General features: G+C 35.8%; 2 protein-coding genes and 1 non-coding gene across 13 annotated transcripts; 2 read left to right on the forward strand and 1 right to left on the reverse strand.

The window, feature by feature from the left end:
* Positions 1-142: 142 nt before the first annotated feature.
* LOC18094333 (annexin-like protein RJ4) lies at positions 143-6,419 on the reverse strand. The gene is made up of 6 exons (XM_052445787.1): positions 6,347-6,419; positions 5,942-6,111; positions 5,743-5,845; positions 749-861; positions 571-648; positions 143-474 (listed from the first exon to the last, which is right to left on the reverse strand). The coding sequence occupies exons 1-6, from the start codon at positions 6,417-6,419 to the stop codon at positions 370-372; spliced, it is 642 nt and encodes a 213-aa protein (XP_052301747.1). The 3' UTR covers positions 143-369.
* A 538-nt stretch (positions 6,420-6,957) lies between these two features.
* TRNAR-ACG (transfer RNA arginine (anticodon ACG)) lies at positions 6,958-7,030 on the forward strand. The gene has a single exon. It is a non-coding gene; the product is annotated as a tRNA-Arg (tRNA).
* A 1,565-nt stretch (positions 7,031-8,595) lies between these two features.
* LOC7496003 (protein LNK2) lies at positions 8,596-15,874 on the forward strand. Of its 11 annotated transcripts, none has more exons than XM_024583237.2 (11): positions 8,604-8,770; positions 8,859-8,952; positions 10,049-10,394; positions 10,561-10,636; positions 11,169-11,376; positions 11,530-11,619; positions 12,571-12,928; positions 13,010-13,359; positions 13,443-13,582; positions 15,025-15,399; positions 15,478-15,874. In XM_024583237.2, exons 2-10 carry the CDS (start codon positions 8,929-8,931, stop codon positions 15,389-15,391), a joined length of 1,959 nt encoding a protein of 652 aa, XP_024439005.2. In that variant the 5' UTR covers positions 8,604-8,770; positions 8,859-8,928; the 3' UTR covers positions 15,392-15,399; positions 15,478-15,874. The 11 variants fall into 11 exon arrangements, with proteins under 11 accessions (XP_024439001.2, XP_024439005.2, XP_024438988.2 ...); XM_024583220.2 differs by having other exon boundaries at positions 15,490-15,874; XM_024583217.2 differs by having other exon boundaries at positions 15,496-15,874.
* Positions 15,875-21,418: the final 5,544 nt, after the last annotated feature.

Genomic DNA, 21,418 nt, shown 5'->3' on the forward strand with positions numbered 1-21,418 from the left:
TTTTCATCTTCAGCAACCTTTCATTTACAGATAGCACAGTAGTTGTATTAACTGCAGATAGTGCTCGAAAAGCAGAAGGTATTTTCCGAAGTCTTTCATCGCTTAGTCACTCGGATTGCAGAGAACATAACATAGGATTACATAATGTCAAACCAGTTAGGAACTCAAAACCATGACCATAGAAACCAAAGTCTCACAGAAAGAAAGTTCTACACAAATCATTATTGAATTGTGACTGAAAACTCTGAAATGCTAACAGAAGAACGAAATTTAATCCTCCTTTCCTAGCAGAGATAGGAGGAAAGCCTTGTAATCCCCAGAAGTGTCCTTGGCAACTGCCTGATCAAGGGGCACACTGTTTCTCTTGTATTATAGTTCCTTGATATCATTCAAGTCCTTCTCTGCCCTCGTGACAATCACACGAGTCAGTGCATCCTCATCAGTTCCAAACTTTCTGATGGCATTGCGCAAAATCTATAGCTGAAAGCTACAAGGTATTATTAGTTCATTGATATTTCGTCGCCGAAATTATAGTGACAGTCTATAAAGAATCTAACCTTTTCATAGTACTTTTTGTGGTTGTTGATGCATCGAATTGGCAGTCCGGAGAACTGTTTTGAACTCTTCAGCAGGCTCATCTAGTAAGGCCTGTTAACCAAAAGCAACTTGCAACTGTAAGCAATTACCCTGGCAAGTAGAAGCAGTTTATTTTTACAAGCTATATATATATTGAATTTTTGTTCTGTACCTTCGTGATGGAACTGCCATGGTCATCTCTGTAGCGGTTGAAAGTTGCCGTGAGCTGTGTTTTGCTCCTGGTGGTCAGGATCCTAATGACTTCTTCATGATTAAATCCCTTGTCTTTGTTGCAACTAAGTCAGTTAATAAATGTCCTAGTCTTTAGGATTAAGAGATAAGATTTGATTTATTCCTTGTTTACTAAACCATGTTTGTAGGAGTACTAAACGTGGGTTGCATATTTTTCTGTTTTCCGTTGTAATAGCTGGATCTATATATCAGCTCTGCTTCATTGAATAAGATAAGCAATTTCATTCTCTTCATTTGTGTGTTTAAAAGAATTCTGGCTCTAACAAGTGGTATCAGAGCACGTTATCATCAGGGCCTGATTTAGAAATATAAGAACCTGCAGTGTTCTTGTGAAGAGAGAGTGCACAGAAGAAACAAAGTGAGATTAGTATGGCATCAGAAGGAAATTTTGTTCAACCAGCTATTCCCATGTTTGATGGTCACTACGATCATTGGGCCATGCTGATGGAAAATTTCCTACGATCCAAAGAGTATTGGAGTTTGATTGAGGCAGGAATTCCCACAGTTGCAACTGGAACAGAACAGACGGAGGCACAACAAAAGACTGTGGAAGACATGAGGCTGAAAGATTTGAAGGTAAAAAATTATCTCTTTCAAGCCATTGATCGTACCATCATGGAGACAATCTTGAACAGAGATTCTGCAAAAGGAATATGGGATTCCATGCGTCAAAAGTATCAAGGATCCACTAAGGTGAAACGGGCTCAACTACAAGCATTACGGAGAGAATTTGAGCTTCTTGGAATGAAAGCAGGAGAAAGTGTTGATGACTATTTCTGTAGAACTCTTACCATTGCCAACAAGATGAAATCTCAAGGTGAATGCATGGAACAAACTGTTATCATTGAGAAGATTCTGCGATCCATGACAGCAAGATTTGATTATGTCGTATGCTCCATCGAAGAATCAAATAATCTTGCTGTCATGACCATTGATGAACTTCAAAGCAGCTTGCTTGTGCATGAGCAAAGAATGAAGGGCCACAAAGAGGAAGAGCAAGTTCTAAAAGTCACTGGTGGAGAGAGATTTGAAGCAAGGGAGGATGATCGATTTGGGAGCAGAAACAGAAGCCGTGGAGGATTCAGAGGCAGAGGCAGAGGTCGAGGAAGGCAATCTTTCAACAAAGCTCTCATTGAATGCTATCGATGTCATAAACTAGGACATTTTTCTTATGAATGTCCTAGTTGGGAAAAGGCAGCCAATTATGTGGAACTAGATGAAGAAGATGATATGTTGCTCATGTCATACGTGGAACTTAACAACTCCACCAAAGAAGAGGTATGGTTTTTAGACTCCGGTTGTAGCAGTCACATGAGTGGGAACAAATTGTGGTTTACACAGTTAGATGAAGGGTTCAGACACTCAGTGAAGCTAGGCAACAATTCTAAAATGGCAGTAATGGGAAAGGGATGTGTGAAGCTTATCATAGCTGGAATGATGCAAAAGATTGATGGTGTTTACTATATCCCTGAGTTAAAAAACAATTTGTTAAGTATGGGTCAACTACAGGAGAAAGGCTTAGCAATACTTATTCAAAACAATACGTGCAAATTGTTCCATCCAACTAGAGGTCTCATTATGGATACAACCATGACCTCCAATAGAATGTTTGCTATAGCTGCTGTCATGCCTTCAAAGGAACCTGCTGTCATGCCTTCAAAGGAACCTGTGGTTTTCTTTCAAACTGCTGAGGAGGGAAAAACACAATTATGGCACAGCAGGTTTGCTCATCTTAATTTCAAGGGTTTACGAACATTGCATTCCAAGAAGATGGTTGAAGGGTTGCCATTACTTACAGCTCCACTCAAAGTGTGTACTGATTGTTTAGCGGGAAAACAACACAGGAACAACATTCCACAGAAAAGCTACTGGAGAGCAACACGCAAACTGCAACTTGTGCATTCAGATATTTGTGGACCTGTAACTCTAGAATCCAACAGTGGAAAAAGGTACCTAATCACTTTCATTGATGATTTTAGTAGAAAGTGTTGGGTTTATTTCATTTCAGCAAAGTCAGAAGCTTTTACTATGTTCAAAAAATTCAAAAGTTTAGCTGAAAAAGAGGCTGGTTCTTTAATGGGTTGCTTACGAACCGACAGAGGTGGGGAATTTACTTCTAAAGATTTCAATGAGTACTGTCTTCTGAATGGGATCAAAAGACAACTAACTGCAGCATACACTCCTCAGCAAAACGGTGTTGCTGAGAGGAAGAACCGGACAATCATGAACTTAGTTAGAAGCATGTTGTCAGAAAAACATATTCCTAGAGAGTTCTGGCCAGAGGCAGTGAACTGGTGTGTACATGTATTAAATAGGAGCCCTACTTTGGCGGTCAAAGATCTCACACCTGAAGAAGCATGGAGTTGTGTTAAACCTTCAGTGGAATACTTTCGTGTGTTTGGTTGCATTGGTCATGTTCATATTCCAAATGTGAAAAGAATAAAGCTAGATTCAATGAGTGAAAAATGTGTATTACTGGGAGTAAGTGAAGAAACAAAAGGCTACAGAATGTACAATCCAATCACAAAGAAAATTATGATTAGCCGTGATGTGATCTTTGAAGAAAATGAAGTTTGGGACTGCACAGAAGGTGACATCAATGTATTGCTGAAATGGGGAGATGATGAGATCGATGTAGCTGAAGAATTTGATGGGGAAATTGAAGAGCAGGACCAAGAGCAGTTTGAAGAGCAAGAACAAGAGCAACATGAAGTAAATAATCCTTCAGTTGGAGTAATTAGTTCTTCTTCATCTAGTTCATCTTCAACAAACTCAACTGAAGAAAATGAGCCTAATCAACCTACTGCTGCTGAACACAATCAACTTGCTGATGCTAATCAACCTGCTGTCAGAATTCGAAGACCACCATATTGGATGCAAGATTATGTCACAGGTACCACTGTTGCTCATCAACCTGCTGAACACAATCAACCTGCTGATGCTAATCAACCTGCTGCCAGAATTCAAAGAACACCATACTGGATGCAGGATTATGACACAGGTGCAAATTTCTCTGAAGAAGAAGAAACTCAAAACATGGTATTTTATACCACTACTGGAGATCCATACACCTATGAAGAAGCCTCAAAAAGTCAGAAATGGAGAGCAGCCATGGACACTGAGATTTCAGCAATAGAGAGAAATGGTACATGGGAATTAACTTTGCTTCCGAAGCATGCAAGGAAGATTGGTGTAAAATGGATTTACAAGACAAAGCTCAATGAAAAGGGGGAAGTTGACAAATACAAAGTTAGGCTTGTGGCAAAAGGGTATGCACAACAACATGGGATTGACTACACTGAAGTGTTTGCACCAGTAGCACGATGGGATACAATCCGAATGGTTCTTGCCATGGCAGCACAGAGAGACTGGACAGTGTATCAGATGGATGTAAAAAGTGCATTCCTCTATGGAGAATTAGATGAAGATGTTTATGTAGACCAGCCCTTAGGCTACGAGAAGAAGGGAGAGGAGTACAAAGTTTACAAATTAAAGAAAGCATTATACGGATTGAAGCAAGCACCAAGAGCATGGTTTAGTAGAATTGAATCATATTTTCTGAAGGAAGGGTTTGTTCGATGTCCAAGTGAGCATACTTTATTTGTAAAAACTCATCAAGAATGTCAAGGAGACAGAAAGATTCTGGTGGTGAGCTTGTATGTGGATGATCTGGTATTCACTGGAAATGACGAGGAAATGATTGCAGATTTTAAAGCTTCAATGCAACGGGAATTTGCTATGACTGATTTAGGTAAAATGAAGTTCTTTCTTGGAGTAGAAGTTGTGCAGAACAATGAAGGAATTTACTTGAGTCAAAAGAAATATGCATTGGAGATCTTGGAGAGGTTTGGCCCGGAAAATGCAAATTATGTTCGTAATCCAATAGTACCAGGTGTTAAACTGATGAAGAATGAAGATGCACAGCAAGTGCATATGACTCAATACAAGCAGATGGTCGGGAGTCTTATGTACCTATCAATTACAAGGCCAGATCTTATGTTTATAGTGAGTTTAGTTAGTAGATATATGGAGCGACCAACAAATATTCATATGCAGGCTATCAAAAGAATTTTGAGGTATGTAAAGGGCACAGTGGACTTGGGAATTTGCTATAAACGGGGAGCTGCAACTGATGAAATGTTGGTGGCATTTTCTGATAGTGACTATGCCGGTGATCAAGATGATTGAAGGAGCACTTCTGGATATGTGTTTATGTTTAGTGGGGGAGCAGTTGCATGGAGTTCAAAGAAACAACCAGTGGTTTCTCTATCAACTACTGAGGCAAATTCATAGCTGCAGCTTATTGTGCTTGCCAGGTAGTGTGGATGAGAAGAGTGCTTGATAGATTAAATTGCAAACAAGTTACACCTACTGTCATATACTGTGATAACATGTCTACGATTAAACTAGCAAAAAATCCAGTTATGCATGGCAGAAGTAAGCATATAGACGTCAGGTTTCACTTTCTACGTGAACTATGCAGAGAAGGTGTTATTGAGTTAAAGCACTGCAATACAAGAGATCAAGTTGCTGACATTATGACAAAAGCATTGAAGATGGATACATTTGAGAAGCTGAGAAATTTGATGGGCATATGTGTGGTCTCAAATGAATAAACCATTACATTTATTTACTGCTGCTAAACTGCCTGCTGAAAAAAAAAACAATGCAGTTTAAGGGAGGATTTGTTGCAACTAAGTCAGTTAATAAATGTCCTAGTCTTTAGGATTAAGAGATAAGATTTGATTTATTCCTTGTTTACTAAACCACGTTTGTAGGAGTACTAAACGTGGGTTGCATATTTTTCTGTTTTCCGTTGTAATAGCTGGATCTATATATCAGCTCTGCTTCATTGAATAAGATAAGCAATTTCATTCTCTTCATTTGTGTGTTTAAAAGAATTCTGGCTCTAACAGTCTTTGATTGCATCATGAAGAGTATCAGCTTCTGAATTAGCCAATCTTGCATTAATCTCATCACCTTCATACCTAAATGCTGTCACCAATCCAACCAGGAGCTGCAAAATGATCATAACAAATCATGTTAGCACATTATGTAAGTGATGGGAAATTCTGAACTGTTTGATCAATAGTATATTAATGATTGTACATGCCTTCCGGATATCACCAGTGGTATGGGCTGCAAGATCTTCTTCCAAGGAATGCTTGTAGCGAGCCTTGCAAGCCCTCTTCACAGCCAAGAGCTCCTCTGGAGATAGGACACAGGCAATTTCAACAATTACATGGAAATCGCCAGACTTCCTGATGGCCACATTTGCCAACACTGCATCTCTATCTCACCGAGTTGATCCTAGAATGAATTGTCGGATCAACAAGTCACCGAGTTGACCCACAAGACTAAATTGAATTTAATAACACTGAAATACATTTTGTGCCATTAAATGAATTTTCTTTTCTTTTCCTTCTTGATCTTTTACAAAAGTTTTGCCTGGCATATATCAGTGACATGAAGTATATAAAAGATAATAGCATGACAGTAGGGAAGGAGATGGAAGTACCTTTACAAGCCTTGTAGAGAGCTTCAGCATCTTCTTTAGGAACATGGTTGTCAGGAGCAATGAGGATAGCCATTGTCGATTTTTTATTACTTTTCCTGAAGAAATGTGACTAATTTGAAGAACATCATACCACCATTACTGTCTATATACACACAAATATATGCAATGGATCTCATGAGACACACACACACACATACACTGTACTGAAAGTAACGTCTAGAGGGTCCCACAAATCATGTTTAGGCGTTAATTACTTTTTTAAAAATATAATATAATATAATACATAATTATCAACGTCAATATGAGTCTAAGATTTAACATTCGACTCGCTAAATTGTATTATTTTTTTAATTAGTATTTTAATTGTGTAATTTTTTTTATTGTTATTATGCTACTTTGAAAAAAAAAACTCAGATAACTAATTTAAATATAAGATAAATTTTAAGAAATTGGATACATGAAAATATGTGAATGGAACAACAAAAATAATCTGTTTTTCCTTCTGTTTTGATGTTAGCTTTTGCAATTTGCTTCGGTAAATCTGGAATAATCAATTAAATTATCTCTCATATTTAATTAAATAAATCTAGGAAAGCAATATTGACATGTAGGACTCCATGGCCCAATGGATAAGGTGCTGGTCTACGGAACCAGAGATTCTGGGTTCGATCCCCAGTGGAGTCGACTTTCTTTTTCTTTTTTTATATCTTCTTACTGTTTTCCCCTGCCCAGTTTCATGCCGAGGTCCAGTAACAAGGAAAAGAAATCTGTAAAATGTTAATGGGCCTGAGCCCAGTTTCTTAAAACTGCCCGAGCCTTTGAAGACAAATCGTTTTCATAGAATATATCCATCAAACTATGCTTGGAGGAATAATGAAAAATCTTTCTTTTCAAGAATTATATTTTTTTTCTATAGTTTAAATTATATTTGGGTAGCTTTAGGTATAATAATTTTATTTTTATCAAAATTTAAATGAACTATTCACACTTGAATTGTTGCTTCTAAAAAAATTATTTTCTTGTAATTTTTTTTTTAATTTGATAGTGAAAAGCAAACTCATTTCATTATCATGAAATTGCATTTTAAAGATCAACTAATGTATCATATTAATTCAATTCTCTCTAACTTAATATATATATATATATATATATATATATATATATATATATATTTGTCTAGTTAAAAGATCTATTTTGTGCCCAAAATATTATTTATCAACATTCTCTTTTAGTTTTCAAGAGAGAAAAAAAAAACATTTTCTTTTTTTTATTCTATTTAATGATCCAGTGTTAAAAAAATAATTTTCGAAAATATTTATCTCAAGTTAGAAGTCATAAAGTTAGTTTTTTTTTTTTTTAAGAACAAACTACCTTGATTTTAATACCTACCTCCTTGACCTTCGATCCATTTTTTAGATTTTTTTTTCTAAAATAATAAAAATATTCTTAGATAATTTGTACATCAATTATAACTAAAAAAAATTTCTAATTGTTTTAAAAAATACACATGTTGCATCAGTCTAGTATATTTTTTTAAAAAAATATATATATTTTAATTCCAAGATTTAAACCTATAAAATTAAGAAATCGAGTGAAGTTTCTAATACTATTGTAAAACTCAATTTAAAGCAATGATTGCGTTACAAGTTTAGATAGTTGATCTAAATCATTGCTTTAATGATATTTTTTTAAAAACATTTAACAAATTAAGGATTAGATGTTAACCAGAATAAACCTGAAAAAACTAAATCTTGATATTAACCCAAGTTTTTTTTATTAAATCAACCAGATTATTTATTTTTCAACTCAGATTAGATTCATTCGAGTTTACAACTATTAATAAGTTTGTATTATATGGAACATTCTCAAATATAATAATCAAATGCAAATCATGCCAAATCACATGAATATGTCCCCTCCAAAAGTCAACGACCTAATCCTCTCCTTTAAACCCTAATCGTCAAATCATTACCAAATTAATAAATAATCCACTCTCTTAAACATCATAATTGTTTTTACCAAAAAACATGGCTACCACAAAAACCACTACTTGGTCAATATGGTCCCTACAAACCGACCCACAACCCTCAAAGCAACCACAGCCACATAATTTAAGACCCTCCCACCAAATTTTCCTAAATTCACATGAAATTCATCCAAATGAGATGCAAATCAAACTCGCAACGCTTTACCCAATCACGTTCAAGTAATAGATCTATCCTTAACTTATAACCACAAATTTAGATACTGTCTGAACACACGTGTCACTCAACTAGCCATTCAAACACACGCGAGACTCACGTGAACTGGAGAATCCTTTGTGGCGTTCCCCTTTTCTCTTTCCTACTCCTGTTTCAGTCTCTGGAGAACTCTGTAAATTTACTCCTTCGACAAGTGTTAGGATTCCTGTTTCTTGTTTTGCATGTAATGTTTTTGGTTTTCTTGGGTAGTTAGAGGGGTTTGATGCTTTTTATGATAACGTAAGTTAATGTTTCGTTTTTGATTTGTCAAGGTTTTGAAGGATTGGCGATGTGTGAGATATTACAAGAGATGATATGTGATCTGTTCTGGTTTCTTTAGATATGTTTGATTGGAACGACGAAGAGGTAACTAACCCAGTTGTTTTTTTTTCTTTCCCTTTTTCTCAATTTTTTTTTAAATATGTAGTTAATACTGTGAATTGAGCATGTGGGTTGCTTTTGGATTTCTCTGTTCTTGTTTAAAATGATTATTTTGAAGTTTTGAGGACTAGTTCGTGGAAACAAATGATCTGTATGTAATTGGGGTTGTGGCTTAGTTTTAGAGTATGGTAATGTTGGGGGACTGTTTATGGGGAGAGCTGTGTTGAATTGACAAGTGTGACTTGTGTGGTTATTTTATTGAATGGATTGAAGTTTTGAAGGAATTTCCAAGTGTTTGAAAGCAAAAGTGATGTGATTCATTTGGAAATTGGATGGAGTTTGTATTAAAGGCGACGAGAGATATTGGTTTAGTTGAGGACAAAGGAGTGGTTGTGGAAGGGATTTACAAAAAAGTGAAAGGCTATGAGGAGGGAGGATAGGTGAGTATTGTTTGAATGCTGCGCACCGACAGAGTGAAGAAATAATACGGAGAAGGTCTTAGTGGCAAACTATTAGATTTTCCTTAGTGTTTGAACTTGGGAGTTGATATCAATGCGCTGTATTGCTATGAAGTTGGTGGGAAATGTGCGGGGAAAGGGCTGGAGGAAAAAATCTTATTTCGCTGGGGAACTGAGGAAGAGTTGAGCAGATGTAGGATGTGGGAAGCAGATGAAGTTAGGATGCGGGAGAGATAGAGCTTGGGATGATTAGAGAAACTCAGCATAGTGGTTGGTGATTCCATCTGCGCTGACTCATATATAAAGAAGTTCAGAAGAAGCTCTCTTTGAAGGCACTTCCCACCCTTTTCCTGATAAAATAGCTTGGAACGGATGGAAAATGCAAAAATATTGGTGGATCAGTTGATGCGGTGCAGGGTGATATCCTCCCTCTTAAAGCTCATCGTAAATAGTATACACCATGTGCGCATGAAAGGAAATAAATTGTTAAATTAGCATGTTACTCAGAATATTGTGATTGGAAAAATAGTATTGCTAAATTTTCAGAGATTGACTTATGGTGCTATGTTATTCTTGTTATATATCCTACATATTGTAATGATGTTTACCCACTATCTTTTCAGCTTACGAACATATTATGGGGCGAGACTGACAATAGTGATGACCATATTGTGCCGTTTCCAGACACAAGCGAAGATTATTGCAAGAAAAAAGAATCTAGTGGAGAAGCTGGTACCATTAATTCTGGTGTGCAGAAAGCAGCCGGGGCTAAAGTTGATATTGATTGCAGAAAGTTGGAGAGTAGTTCAAACTTTGACACCAGTGAAGGAACTTCTGCCTCAGGAGTCGATATAGACCGATGGCCTAGCTTGTCGTTATCTAATGCTGCCAAAACTGATCGGGATTCCTTTGGCACTTCAATGCCTAACAGTTTAACTGACATTACCAAACTTGATTCATCAGCAGGTGGTGAGATTTCAATTACTAGGAAAAAATGTAGACAGGGTGATGAGTTGCTTGAAATTTTGATAGCATAGTATCTTGCATGTTGCTACATTCTAATGCTAAAACTTTCTTACTGCCGAGATGACTCGACTTGATAAGGACACTGATATTTTTCAAAATCCCCATGAAGGTAAAGAACAAGGTGATTTTGTTGATTATGGCTGGGCTAGCATTGGAAGCTTTGATGATCTTGATCGGATTTTCAGGTAAAGCACAGTTACCATTCTTACTTTCTGCACTGCAATGAAAGATAGTCTGAAAGGTTTCATGACCATTATATTTTTATACAGTCTATTTTCACTTCAGAAGAAAAAAAATGAAGTACAGGAGTGTTGTGATGGAAAAGCAACCAAACTCTTTTAGTAGTTTCTTCTTTTTTTGGATCTAAATCTTTTTCCAAACCAGTTTTGTCTGCTAAAAGAAACAATAACAAAAGCTTGAACGACTAGTTGTTTGAATATTTATGGTTTTTGATCCTTGGCTTAATTTTGTCAATTGAGAAAAGAACCTGAAGGAAGCCATTTTTTATTAGCACAGTATCTTCAATTACAAGTATAAATGGCAGAAAGAATGTCAGATAGCAGCACTGAATTTTTAAGGAATTGGTGAGCTTGTCCAATTATGGGAGGGTTTCCTGCTTTCCTGTTTTTCATTAGTGTTCCTATATTTTATCTTCATGTTTTGGGAGACCAGTGATAACCATCTGACCCAATATCCTCACAAGTGGTGATTTTGCAGCAATGGTGACCCAATATTTGGCAATGTAAATCTTGGCAATGCTGATGACCTATGGTCATCTTCTAAAGATATCACTAACAGTCCGGTAAAGCCCTTTCCAATATCCATGGCTTCAAGACAAGAGTATGCACAAGAAGATGACCAGCTGTTTACCCTTGGCTATGGCAAAATGAACGATCCTGCATCTCGTGGTCTGCAGAATACACAGGTAAGTCTTGCTCATGTAGAATATGAAGGAGGTAAAAGCAAAGCCTATGCTAAAGGCATAGGTATAGAGATCAATTTTCAGCGATGAGTTAGCTTATTCATGCATCTTGCTTAATTTAGGAGCTGAGAGAAGCTTGTTATTTTTTTTTTGCAGACAGATTTGGCCATTGTGGGAAAGAACACAACAACTAACTCTCAGCTGACTGCAGAAAATGTGGTGCTGCCAAATGAATTAACAAATAAGGTACTGTTTTTCACTTCTGATATTTTCAAAATCTTGATACTCAACCAGCATGTTACTGAATTTTTCCTTTTGCATTCAGGATTTCTTTTAGACTCGATAAACACTAAATACAATCTGGGTTCTTAGAACCCTGCTCTGCTCTCTTGAGTGCTCCGAGTTGTGTTCATGATTCAAGAAAAACTTATATCAGTGAATTAAAATTGGAAAATTTTGATATTTGGTCTTAAATTTGACTGAAGGGACAGGGAAGTCTAATTAGAACTTGAAAACGTAGAAGATACCTTATATATCAACTAACCAAAACTACTGAGCACTTCTCTGGAATTGCCAACGGAGATTAGGTAAATATGGATTTTCATGGTTTAGTTCGTCACGTCTTTAATGCATTAATTAAGCTATCCAGGCTGCCAAATTCACGAATTCACTATGATATCGTTTTCCTAAACTTAAACCATTTCATGCTTTAGTTCATCACTTCTTTAATGCATTAATTAAGCTATCCAGGCTGCCAAATTCATGAATTCACTATAATATCGTTTTCCTAAACTTAAGCCACTGCATAGTTTTCTGTTGCAAAGCAGACTGGAATAATATGTGAAAATTTGAGGCATTTATTTTAGGTAGTCATATTCTCCCCTGGTTGATCAGTAAATTATATTTCTAGCATAAAGTTCACTGATCTTCCCAGGGACGTGTAAATTCTGTTTGCTTGGCATAGTGCAGTTAATACATTAATCTACTCTGAACGATAGCAGCTCTTTTACATGCCCATATATCTGTTTTGTCAAAATTTTACATTTAAAGAAAATAAGGGAGAATTTATCCTTACAAGCCATGCGCTGAATAAAAATTCTAACTGTGCCTGGTCACTCTCCCCTGCAGGCCTAGATGGTTAAAACTTTGACCTATTCCAAGTAATTTTTCTATTTATGTTTATTGTTTTGCGGTCAGGTTTACAGGCAAAAGAAGCTTTTAAAAGGTCGGAAAAAACTGGAAGAAAAAGGTGAACTGAAATCATACCAAGATTTTAATGGAAACTGGACTCCATCTGGAATCCAAGCCGGTCATTTTAAGAATCAGTGTGCACCCCAAATTATGCAATCTTCTCCCCCTTCGATTCTCAACCAACAGAATCAGCTCCAGGGACCTGAGCAGTTGCAGTACCAGCAAATATCGAATCCATGTGTGGCCCCTTCTGCATATGGCAGCATGACAAATCCATATTCCACGCCTGTGTTGTCTCACTTTCAGTCTGGGGAATTTAAGCATCAACCTTTAGCTTCTGGTTATGAATTTTCTTCAGGTAATGGTAATCCTGTGAAAAAAATTTCATCATTTCCAACAAATTTCTAGTTATTTATTCATCAACCTAAAGTTTCTAGTTATAAAGTTTCTTCAGGCAATGCAAATCCTATAAACAACTTAGATGACTGTCCAGTGAAACCCCAGAGAATGACACCTCAGGAAAAAATTGAAAAATTAAGGAGGCGGCAACAAATTCAGGCAATGCTTGCCATTCAGAAACAGCAGCAGCAGCTTGTTCATCAAAAATGTTCTCAAGAAAATCAAATTCAGCATGTTGAAGGAGCTGACCTAGAAGTAGAGGATCTAAGTACTCTTGCTTCATTCGACCCAAACTCGCCTATTGAGCAAGATGATTCCAATACAATCTCTCTGGCAGTTAATGATTACTCAATGGAGGACACAATACTCTACAGGCTTCAAGATATAATTTCAAAGGTATGCTTCACTCACAAGTGAATTCTTTTCCTGCCAGAGTAATTTGAACTTGGTTACAATTCCAAACCAATGTTTTACAACAGCTGGATGTCAGAATTAGACTCTGTATTCGGGATAGCATATTCCGGTTAGCTCAGAGTGCAATGCACAGGCATTATGGTAGTGATACTAGCAGTACAAACAATAGCAGGGGTGAACAAGTTGCCATGAAAGAGGAAACCAGGTTGGTTAAGGAATTGCAGTTCTCATGCTTCTGTTTTGAAATTTAATCCATCCTGTTCTTACATTTTTGCTCCATGGGAAAGCGAAATTAGGATCTTTAACACCATCACTGTTTTTTTTTTTGTTTTCCATTGTCATGCTAGAAATAAATATTGAAAGTGCTATTTTTGTTATTTACAATTGAGGAGAATAGTGACTGAAACAATTCAACTTAGGCCTTGATTTCTCTAAGAAGTGGAAGAAAATCTAAACAGGGCATAATAGGTTCCTCTTTCGCAGAATTTCATTATAAACTTGACTGAATTTGACGTTGCTGATCAAATATGTAGTAGTTTGCTCCCATTGGTTGTGTTTTCTGAGTTGTTGATTCCAGGGAAGTTGTACATAATCACCATCTTTGGGTGCAAATCTTGTTTTCCTTCCATTTGTCGTTGATTGAACTTATTACACTTGTTGAACAATCTTTCTCTCTTTCTCTAGTAGTTAAATCAAGAAAAATTTCTCAAGTATGTTGTGCACTCATTTATGCAAACTCCCCAGTTAAACTTAACTACATTGCATCTTCTTTTTTGGAGATTAAATTGTTTGTTTGTATTCTCAAGAAAAAAAAAAACCAAATTTAGGATTTTTTGTGAGATGCAGCATGAAAAGGGGAAGTAAATGAGTTTACTGAATACTGACAACGCACCTGGTAGTGTTTCCTATGCTCGCACCTAGGAAGAAGAAGACCACCACCCCCTTCACAGCTTTCCAGTCTTCTGGAATTTTCTGTATCCTATTTACTGAACACTTTTACATGGATTTATGTAAATTGTCTGATTGAACTCGGACTCGAGTACAAAAGCACAATAGAAATTGCAGAGGAAAAATCCAGAAGGAAAAACTAAGATATCCAAGTCTATATGAGTGGCACAACATACTTGAGAAATTTTGCTAGATTTAACTACTAGAGAGAGGGAAAGATTGTTCAACAATTGTAATAAGTTTATTGAAGGACAAAATAAAGAAAAACAAAGATTTGCACCCAAAGATGGTGATTATGTACAAATTAACTGGAATCAACCATGCAGAAAACTTGCATAGTTTTGGTTAAACCAGACAAAATTTAATTTCCTTTCTAGTTTAATAATCATCTAAAGATTCATGTTGCATTTCAAGCAAGAAAAAACTTAAAGAAATCAAATAATCTGCTAATCGGCTCTTCTATGTCTAAATGGGCATCACATCCAACCAAAACCATAAGCTGTTTTCATCTGAAACTCTTGAATTTTTGTTGTCTGCAACTATGTGGTTATCTTACAGTTGCAATGAGTTTTCTCCTTTACATTTTCTCCTATCCAAGTTAAATCATTCAGTTTGTTTGCACAAAATTGTTATTCAAGTCTTCATCAACAAACTCAAACTTTCTGTGATTTTCCTCTTCGATTTTATGGTCTACTACAGGATGGTTAAGATGCCTGAAGTGGAAACAGATACCAACCCCATAGACCGGACTGTGGCCCATTTGCTGTTTCATAGACCAGTGGATTTCGCTGGGAAACATCCTGATACACCTGAATCACCTGTTTCCACTAAGCTCCCGTGTGAGCACAAGACAGTGGGCATAGCAAAACTGTCAATGGGAAGCTTGCCTGACTCTCCAAAAAGTAAACCGAACTTTTCTCAACAGGGTTCTAAACTTTCTAGTCTCTTGACCAATTTCCAGCCAGCCGGTCAGTGTAAAAGCAATCCTTGTTTAGACACATCGGAGGATGCATCAAACAATGGACCTGCAGATGAAGTAGCTAGGGAGGTTAAAGCCTCTGAATGAAGATAAGGGTAATTCCTTCCTTTATCTCTTCCATGAGTATGTTATGCTTACAGTGATGATTATATCGATTTACTGGTAATGCCAAGGTTTTCTTTTAGTGTCAGCCCATTGGATCATCATCAAATGAGGGTCACACAGATTAAACACCAATATTGCCGAGGATTCATCAACGTCATTGGCAGGCAGCTTAACGTCGCATTTGTGGATTTGAAAGTATTGTGGTCTATATAGCTACATATCTACTACCACCAGAACTTCATGAATTCTCAAGATGATGACTTTTAAGTGTATGCTTTTATCCTTCTGCTAATTATGTGGAAGGGTGATACGCCAATAATTATTAGCAGATTTATATGTGCCTACCCTCTGAGTGACATTGGCCTCTTTCCCTTGTTTCTGAATTGTGATTCCAAAACACATTCATCTTTGTTATGAACTTACCATGGGTTTGAGTATACAAGTTTGTTCTTCCTCTGCTACCAATTATGGGCAAATGGAACTTGGGTTTGGTTTTTGTATTACACCACTTGGGCTTTTGTCTCCTGCCCTAAATCAATGTGCCGGTAATGTAGCTTACATGTGCTAATAGTAGGGATGGAGATTTAACTCAATTCATCAGGTAATTCGATGTCATCTGTTTCGATTAGATCGAATTTTAATTTGGATTGGTTTTAGTAAAACCAGAGGTGAGTAAAATCCGATCTAGTTTAACTGGAGTCGGAGGCGGGTGAAGGGTTCATCTACTCCTTGACAATTTTTTAATGTAATGTATGAACTTTTATCATCAACTCCACTCAATTGCTGACTTGCTAGTGTCAGTACCAGCAAGCAAGAGCTCCAGCAAATGAAGGATGGAACATATGATGTTGAACTTGTGTGTCTGATCAATGGAAAGAGAGGGGGGGAAGATCAAACCTAGAGGAGGAGAGTGATGTTCTCATCAGTAGAATCATTGCTGATCACAGTATCAAGAAAATCTTCTTGTCTCGAAGCATCATCATCACTTACCTTTCTTTCTCTCCATTCTCTGAGGATAGCCACAAACGTGGCACTGCGCCTCATATACAATTCATTGGACTTCTTCTGTAGATTCTGCAGATTAAGAGTGTGTTTGGTATTGCGGTAGCTGTTGTGGTTGTGGTTTAAAAAAAGTAGTTTTATAAAAAGTACTTTTAGTTGAGGTTGGTTTGAAAAAATAGGTGTTTGGTTAAAACTGTGGTTGAAATTAAGGTTGAAGAAAAAGTAGTTTAATGTGTTTGGTTAAGAATGCTTTTGAAATTGAGGTTATAAAATAATTTTAAAAAATATATATTAATATTGATTGTTATATATATATATATATGGAAAAATATTGTTGTTTTAGAAGTATGATTACATAACAAAATGAATAATCCTTGTACATTAATAAAAGTTTTTCATTGTCCCATCAAACTATTTGCAATTTCATCTCGTACAAAATCTATATGTAAAGGCCACTGTGATCCTTGAATAGCTGAGCGAGGTATAATATTAGATAAAAATTCATCTGAAATTGCGATCATACTCGGAAAAAACCTGATCATCTTGCGATCGCCTTCTAATATAGTTATGTAGTGTCATTAATGCAACTACAATTTAGTTATGATTTTTTAAAAAATAAATTTTAAAAATATGTATTTGATTAAAAATATTATACAATAAATTTTTATATATAAAATAAATAAATAAAAACAGGTCTATAAACATGTTCTAGTTTTTACAAAATTAAAGTTTAAATGCAATTATACGTGAATAACAAAAAGAAATTTTTTAGGTGGACAAAAACAGAAGTTATGATAATACTTTGGTAGTGTATACAGCTTTTGGTCAACTAGCAGAAAGAAAAAGGATGACCCCTTCGAGAATTAATGCCTCCATGCTTACACAAAAAACAACATCATCTCAACAGGCAACGAACTCTCTTTCTCTTGTGTTTGTTATGATAGACCGATCCTAGTTCCTCAAGGATCAAGAGAGACATTAAGGTGTAGGACCCATCATAGAAGGATTTTCAGCATGATGACCCTCGACACATCAGACTACCTGGTCCAACGGCCATTGTAAACCTTGAGTGCTTGAGTGTCTGTTCGTCAATCTTCGTCCAAATCAAGTTTAATAGAGGAGAGGGGAACAGAGCTGTTAGCTCGAGCAAGGAAAGTTTTTTGTTACAATAAAAAAAGCGTCGGTGAGAGGAGAACACGGAGTGAAAAGCAGGTGGGAGTTGCTTTTCACAAGTTGAGGTCCAACCTCAGTTTTTGTGTGGGGCCCATGCCAAATAAAAGTGTGGTTTGAGATTACCAAACATCAAAGTCCTGCGTTTATTGTAAAACGCAGCTGCAGCCGCAGTGCCAAACGGCCTCTAAATGTTACTATGAGACTAACGTCTCATTTATCCATGTTAATGTTACATGTTAAAGTATTTTTTTATTAATAAATAATTTCCAGTAAAGTTTTAATTAATTTCTTGTTCATGAGATTGATGGACATGTTCACAATATATATCCCATTAACGTTTAGAAGATCACAAATCCTGCCCAATCAAGGTTTTAAAAAATGAAATGGATCTCCCACTTTCATTAAAATATTTGTCATACAAACACTACGGTTATATTTTTAAGTTTCTTGTTATAATATTGACGTGGAACAATGAATAAAAAGAATTAAAGCAGAAAAATAAAATAAAAAAAGAAGCTAAGAATTAAATGTAAAGAAAGAAAAGAATGGGGATTGAAAATATACAACTCTGCAATATTTTTAATTTATCATCAAAACTCTATAACATTTAGAGAAGTATGATATAAATATTAAAATCCTAACTAGAACAAGTGATTGGGCTTATGACCCACTAAATAAAATATCCAACAATAATTAAATCAAACCCAATAAATAAAGCTTAATTAATAAACCTCAACTAAAAGTTCATATAAATTAAATTAAAACATAAGTTAAAGCTCAATCTCTTAATGGTTTGGACTATCCTCCATCGTCTATGATCATACGAATGTGTTAATAATGTTTCAGGTTCGGTGTCCAAACCAATTCTCCTGGGGTTGGAAAAACTCGACCCCATCGAGTATAGGTCGAGATGACTTTGATAACGCTCTTAAAGATAAGGATCAAGTTGTTGTGATATCTCTCTAATAATCCAAGTATAGTTTAAATCTGGTCGTCTAATTCATATACTAGGATTTGCTAAAGTTCAATATCCCTGGTAAAAACAACATGTGCATTCAAAGTAGCATTAATATGTTTTTTTGTGCCAAAGATAAGGATAATGAGGCAAGAGTTTCAAAAAAAGCATTAGGGATAGACTGTTGTGTTTTATATATAACGAGGTCCTTCATGTCAAAAGTATAGCTAATATCAAAGTTTAGTTGCAATTTAATGATATAATTATTTGATTTAATCATTTGCAACATTTTGAATGGTCTAGCACTACTCACTTGCAATTTATGATTGGTTTTCAAAGGACACCATTTAAGTTTAATTTGTATTATGAAATAATCTTCAACATTAAGTACATCATGATACTTATGTAAATTAGCTCGAAATTTATATTGTTCATTACTTGCTTGAATTTGTTTTATGATCTCAACATGCAAATTATAAATTGTGCATGCAAAAGACTCAGCTAAATCAAACATTTTAGGGTGAGGGGACATAGAAAGGTGATCTACAGGTTTTATAAGTTCGCAACTATGAATACTATATGATTGAGGATGTGGAGTGGGACAAACATTGTTGGAAACCTTAGCAGATATAGTTTGGACATAACCTAGTAAATCAAGATTATCTTCATCTTTCTCACCACGTGTTAGTACTAAAGGATCATAAAGCTCAACATATTGTTCTAAACCTATGACATGCTGGACATCAAGCATGAGGGGGTGATGAGCATGTTGTTCTAAACCTTTGATGTGCTGGATGTCAAGCATGATGGGTAGTGAATCAGATAGTTTAAGAGGACTAATATTACGAGACTCTTTTAAGACCATATTCACCTCTCCGGGCAATTCCACTAAAGATTTTCTTAAAACTTCTTCATTTTCAGGCTCATGTGGACTTATAGTGTTAAGTCCATCTTCTTGCGCATTCTCTTCATCTAGATCACTAAAGTCGTTGGAATTGGGTTCATACACTTGCACACAATAGTTTTCTTTATCACATATTTCCTTATATTCTTGAATGACTAAGGGTGTAGAGGTGCAATTAAAGAACATATAACCGAAACATTGACATTTAGCACATTGGACCTCTGAACTCAACCAGACATTTCATTAACGACATATTTGCCCTTATCTTCTTTATAAATCTTAGCACTACTAGGATTAGGTCTACAGGGTGGAGCACCTAATAAAGAATCAATATTTCTAAATTGAGATCTAAAAGGGATCCTAAGAGGGTCCTGATGTTTTGTCCATTGACTTTTTATAAGCAACTCATAATCTTGCACTATAGTATAGGCTTGGTCAAGAGTGAAAGCACCTATGAGCCTGACCTCTTTTCTAAAATCATTATTCAGACCTTTATAAAATCTATGCAAAGTCATGGCTTCATTTTCCCTTATGGCATATCTCATCATGTAATCATTAAACTGTGTTATATACTCATTGATAGACTTGTTCCATTGTCTTAGATTGTTTCATTAGTCTAAGAGTTTATTCCTATAAGACTGGGGTAGATACATTTCCTGTAGTTTTTGTTTCATCTTGGTCCAATAAGTTATAAGAGGCATACCTCTCATCTCTAAACAATCATCAACATCTCTCCAATAAAGTTTGGATTCATCAATGAGTATCATCTTAGTAAATCTAACTTTTCTATTATCAAACAAGTTATGTAACTCAAAGAATTGATCCATGTCACAAATCTACATATCAAAGATTTAAGCGTCATGATGACCATAAAAAATAAGGGCTTCTATTTTGTTATGACTTAAGACTCGCTCATAAAAGTCGTTGTATTTAGAGTAACCTAAATGATAGTCATACTAGTGGCGCTCAAAGTGAACTAGTCCATAATAGTTATTCTTGTGATATTTATTGGTCTTTGGGTGCCTTATTTGAAAACTCTCTTTGGCTCAATTCTTTTAAACATGTTGATCATCTAAGTTTGCAGTTCTCTTTAAATGGTCATAAGAGTATCACTGAGGGTTGGGTCTACGGTAAGTGTAACTTAAGCTTAGACACTAGATGATCATGACACAAATGCATGCAACACTAACTTATAAATGGAATTGAGATCACAAATAATTCTTATAAATGAAATCACAATATAAAAATAAAACTATTTTTTTTAATGTGGAGATTAATCAAGAACAAAATACAACAATAAAATTTTAAGCATGCAATGCTAGACTTTTAAGTGTAAATGATTAATCAAACACAATGTCATAAGCAAGAACTCACAATTACCAAATAGGACAAGATACTAGATATCAATGATGGAAGAGGTTGACGAACAAAAATTAACAAATATAAAAAAATGCAAAGTGATATTTTTTTTTATGATTTTTTTTCTAGGCTCAAAAGTAATATTAATATCAACTTTAAATGACAAATATAAAACCATAAAAAGTAAAATTCAACAAATCAAAAGGGGGAGTGATTCACTAACTAGATTGCTGGGAGGAAGCTGGAATTTGTTGTCACTGACATGGAAAAAATGCTGACGTGGCAGACTGGATGACTTGCCTGCTGACATGGCTGATGTTGACAGCGTGGCAACTAAGGTGGTAGGAAACTGGTGACATAGTTGCTGAGGTGGTAGAAATTGCAACATGTTGGATGATGTGATGCTGACATGACTTCATTGGCTGACGTGGCTAATTATGGTTGAAGTGGCAATAGTGTGCTGAAATGACAGATGACGTGGTAGGGTTAATTAATTTTGCTTCAAAAGTCTTCTGTGGTTGCGTGGCTACTGAAGACGAAGAAATATTATGGGCACTGAAGGTGGTGGTTACCGCTGGTCTGTGTTACCGTTCTATATGTTGTTGAAGACGAAGAT

Source organism: Populus trichocarpa, chromosome 1 (assembly GCF_000002775.5).
Source record: "Populus trichocarpa isolate Nisqually-1 chromosome 1, P.trichocarpa_v4.1, whole genome shotgun sequence".
Classification (NCBI taxonomy): Eukaryota; Viridiplantae; Streptophyta; class Magnoliopsida; order Malpighiales; family Salicaceae; genus Populus; species Populus trichocarpa.

What these genes read in the sequence shown, in the direction of transcription:
- LOC18094333 (XM_052445787.1), bottom strand. Translation starts at nt 6,419, where the DNA reads ATGGCTATCCTCATTGCTCCTGACAACCATGTTCCTAAAGAAGATGCT. An exon ending in TCTCTACAAGGCTTGTAAAG is followed by an intron (nt 6,112 to 6,346) that starts GTACTTCCATCT and finishes ATAGAGATGCAG; the next exon opens with TGTTGGCAAATGTGGCCATC. An exon ending in TCATGATGCAATCAAAGACT is followed by an intron (nt 862 to 5,742) that starts GTTAGAGCCAGA and finishes GTTGCAACAAAG; the next exon opens with ACAAGGGATTTAATCATGAA.
- LOC7496003 (XM_024583233.2), top strand. Translation starts at nt 8,929, where the DNA reads ATGTTTGATTGGAACGACGAAGAG. An exon ending in CAAATGAATTAACAAATAAG is followed by an intron (nt 11,620 to 12,570) that starts GTACTGTTTTTC and finishes TTTTGCGGTCAG; the next exon opens with GTTTACAGGCAAAAGAAGCT. An exon ending in GCCATGAAAGAGGAAACCAG is followed by an intron (nt 13,583 to 15,024) that starts GTTGGTTAAGGA and finishes GGTCTACTACAG; the next exon opens with GATGGTTAAGATGCCTGAAG.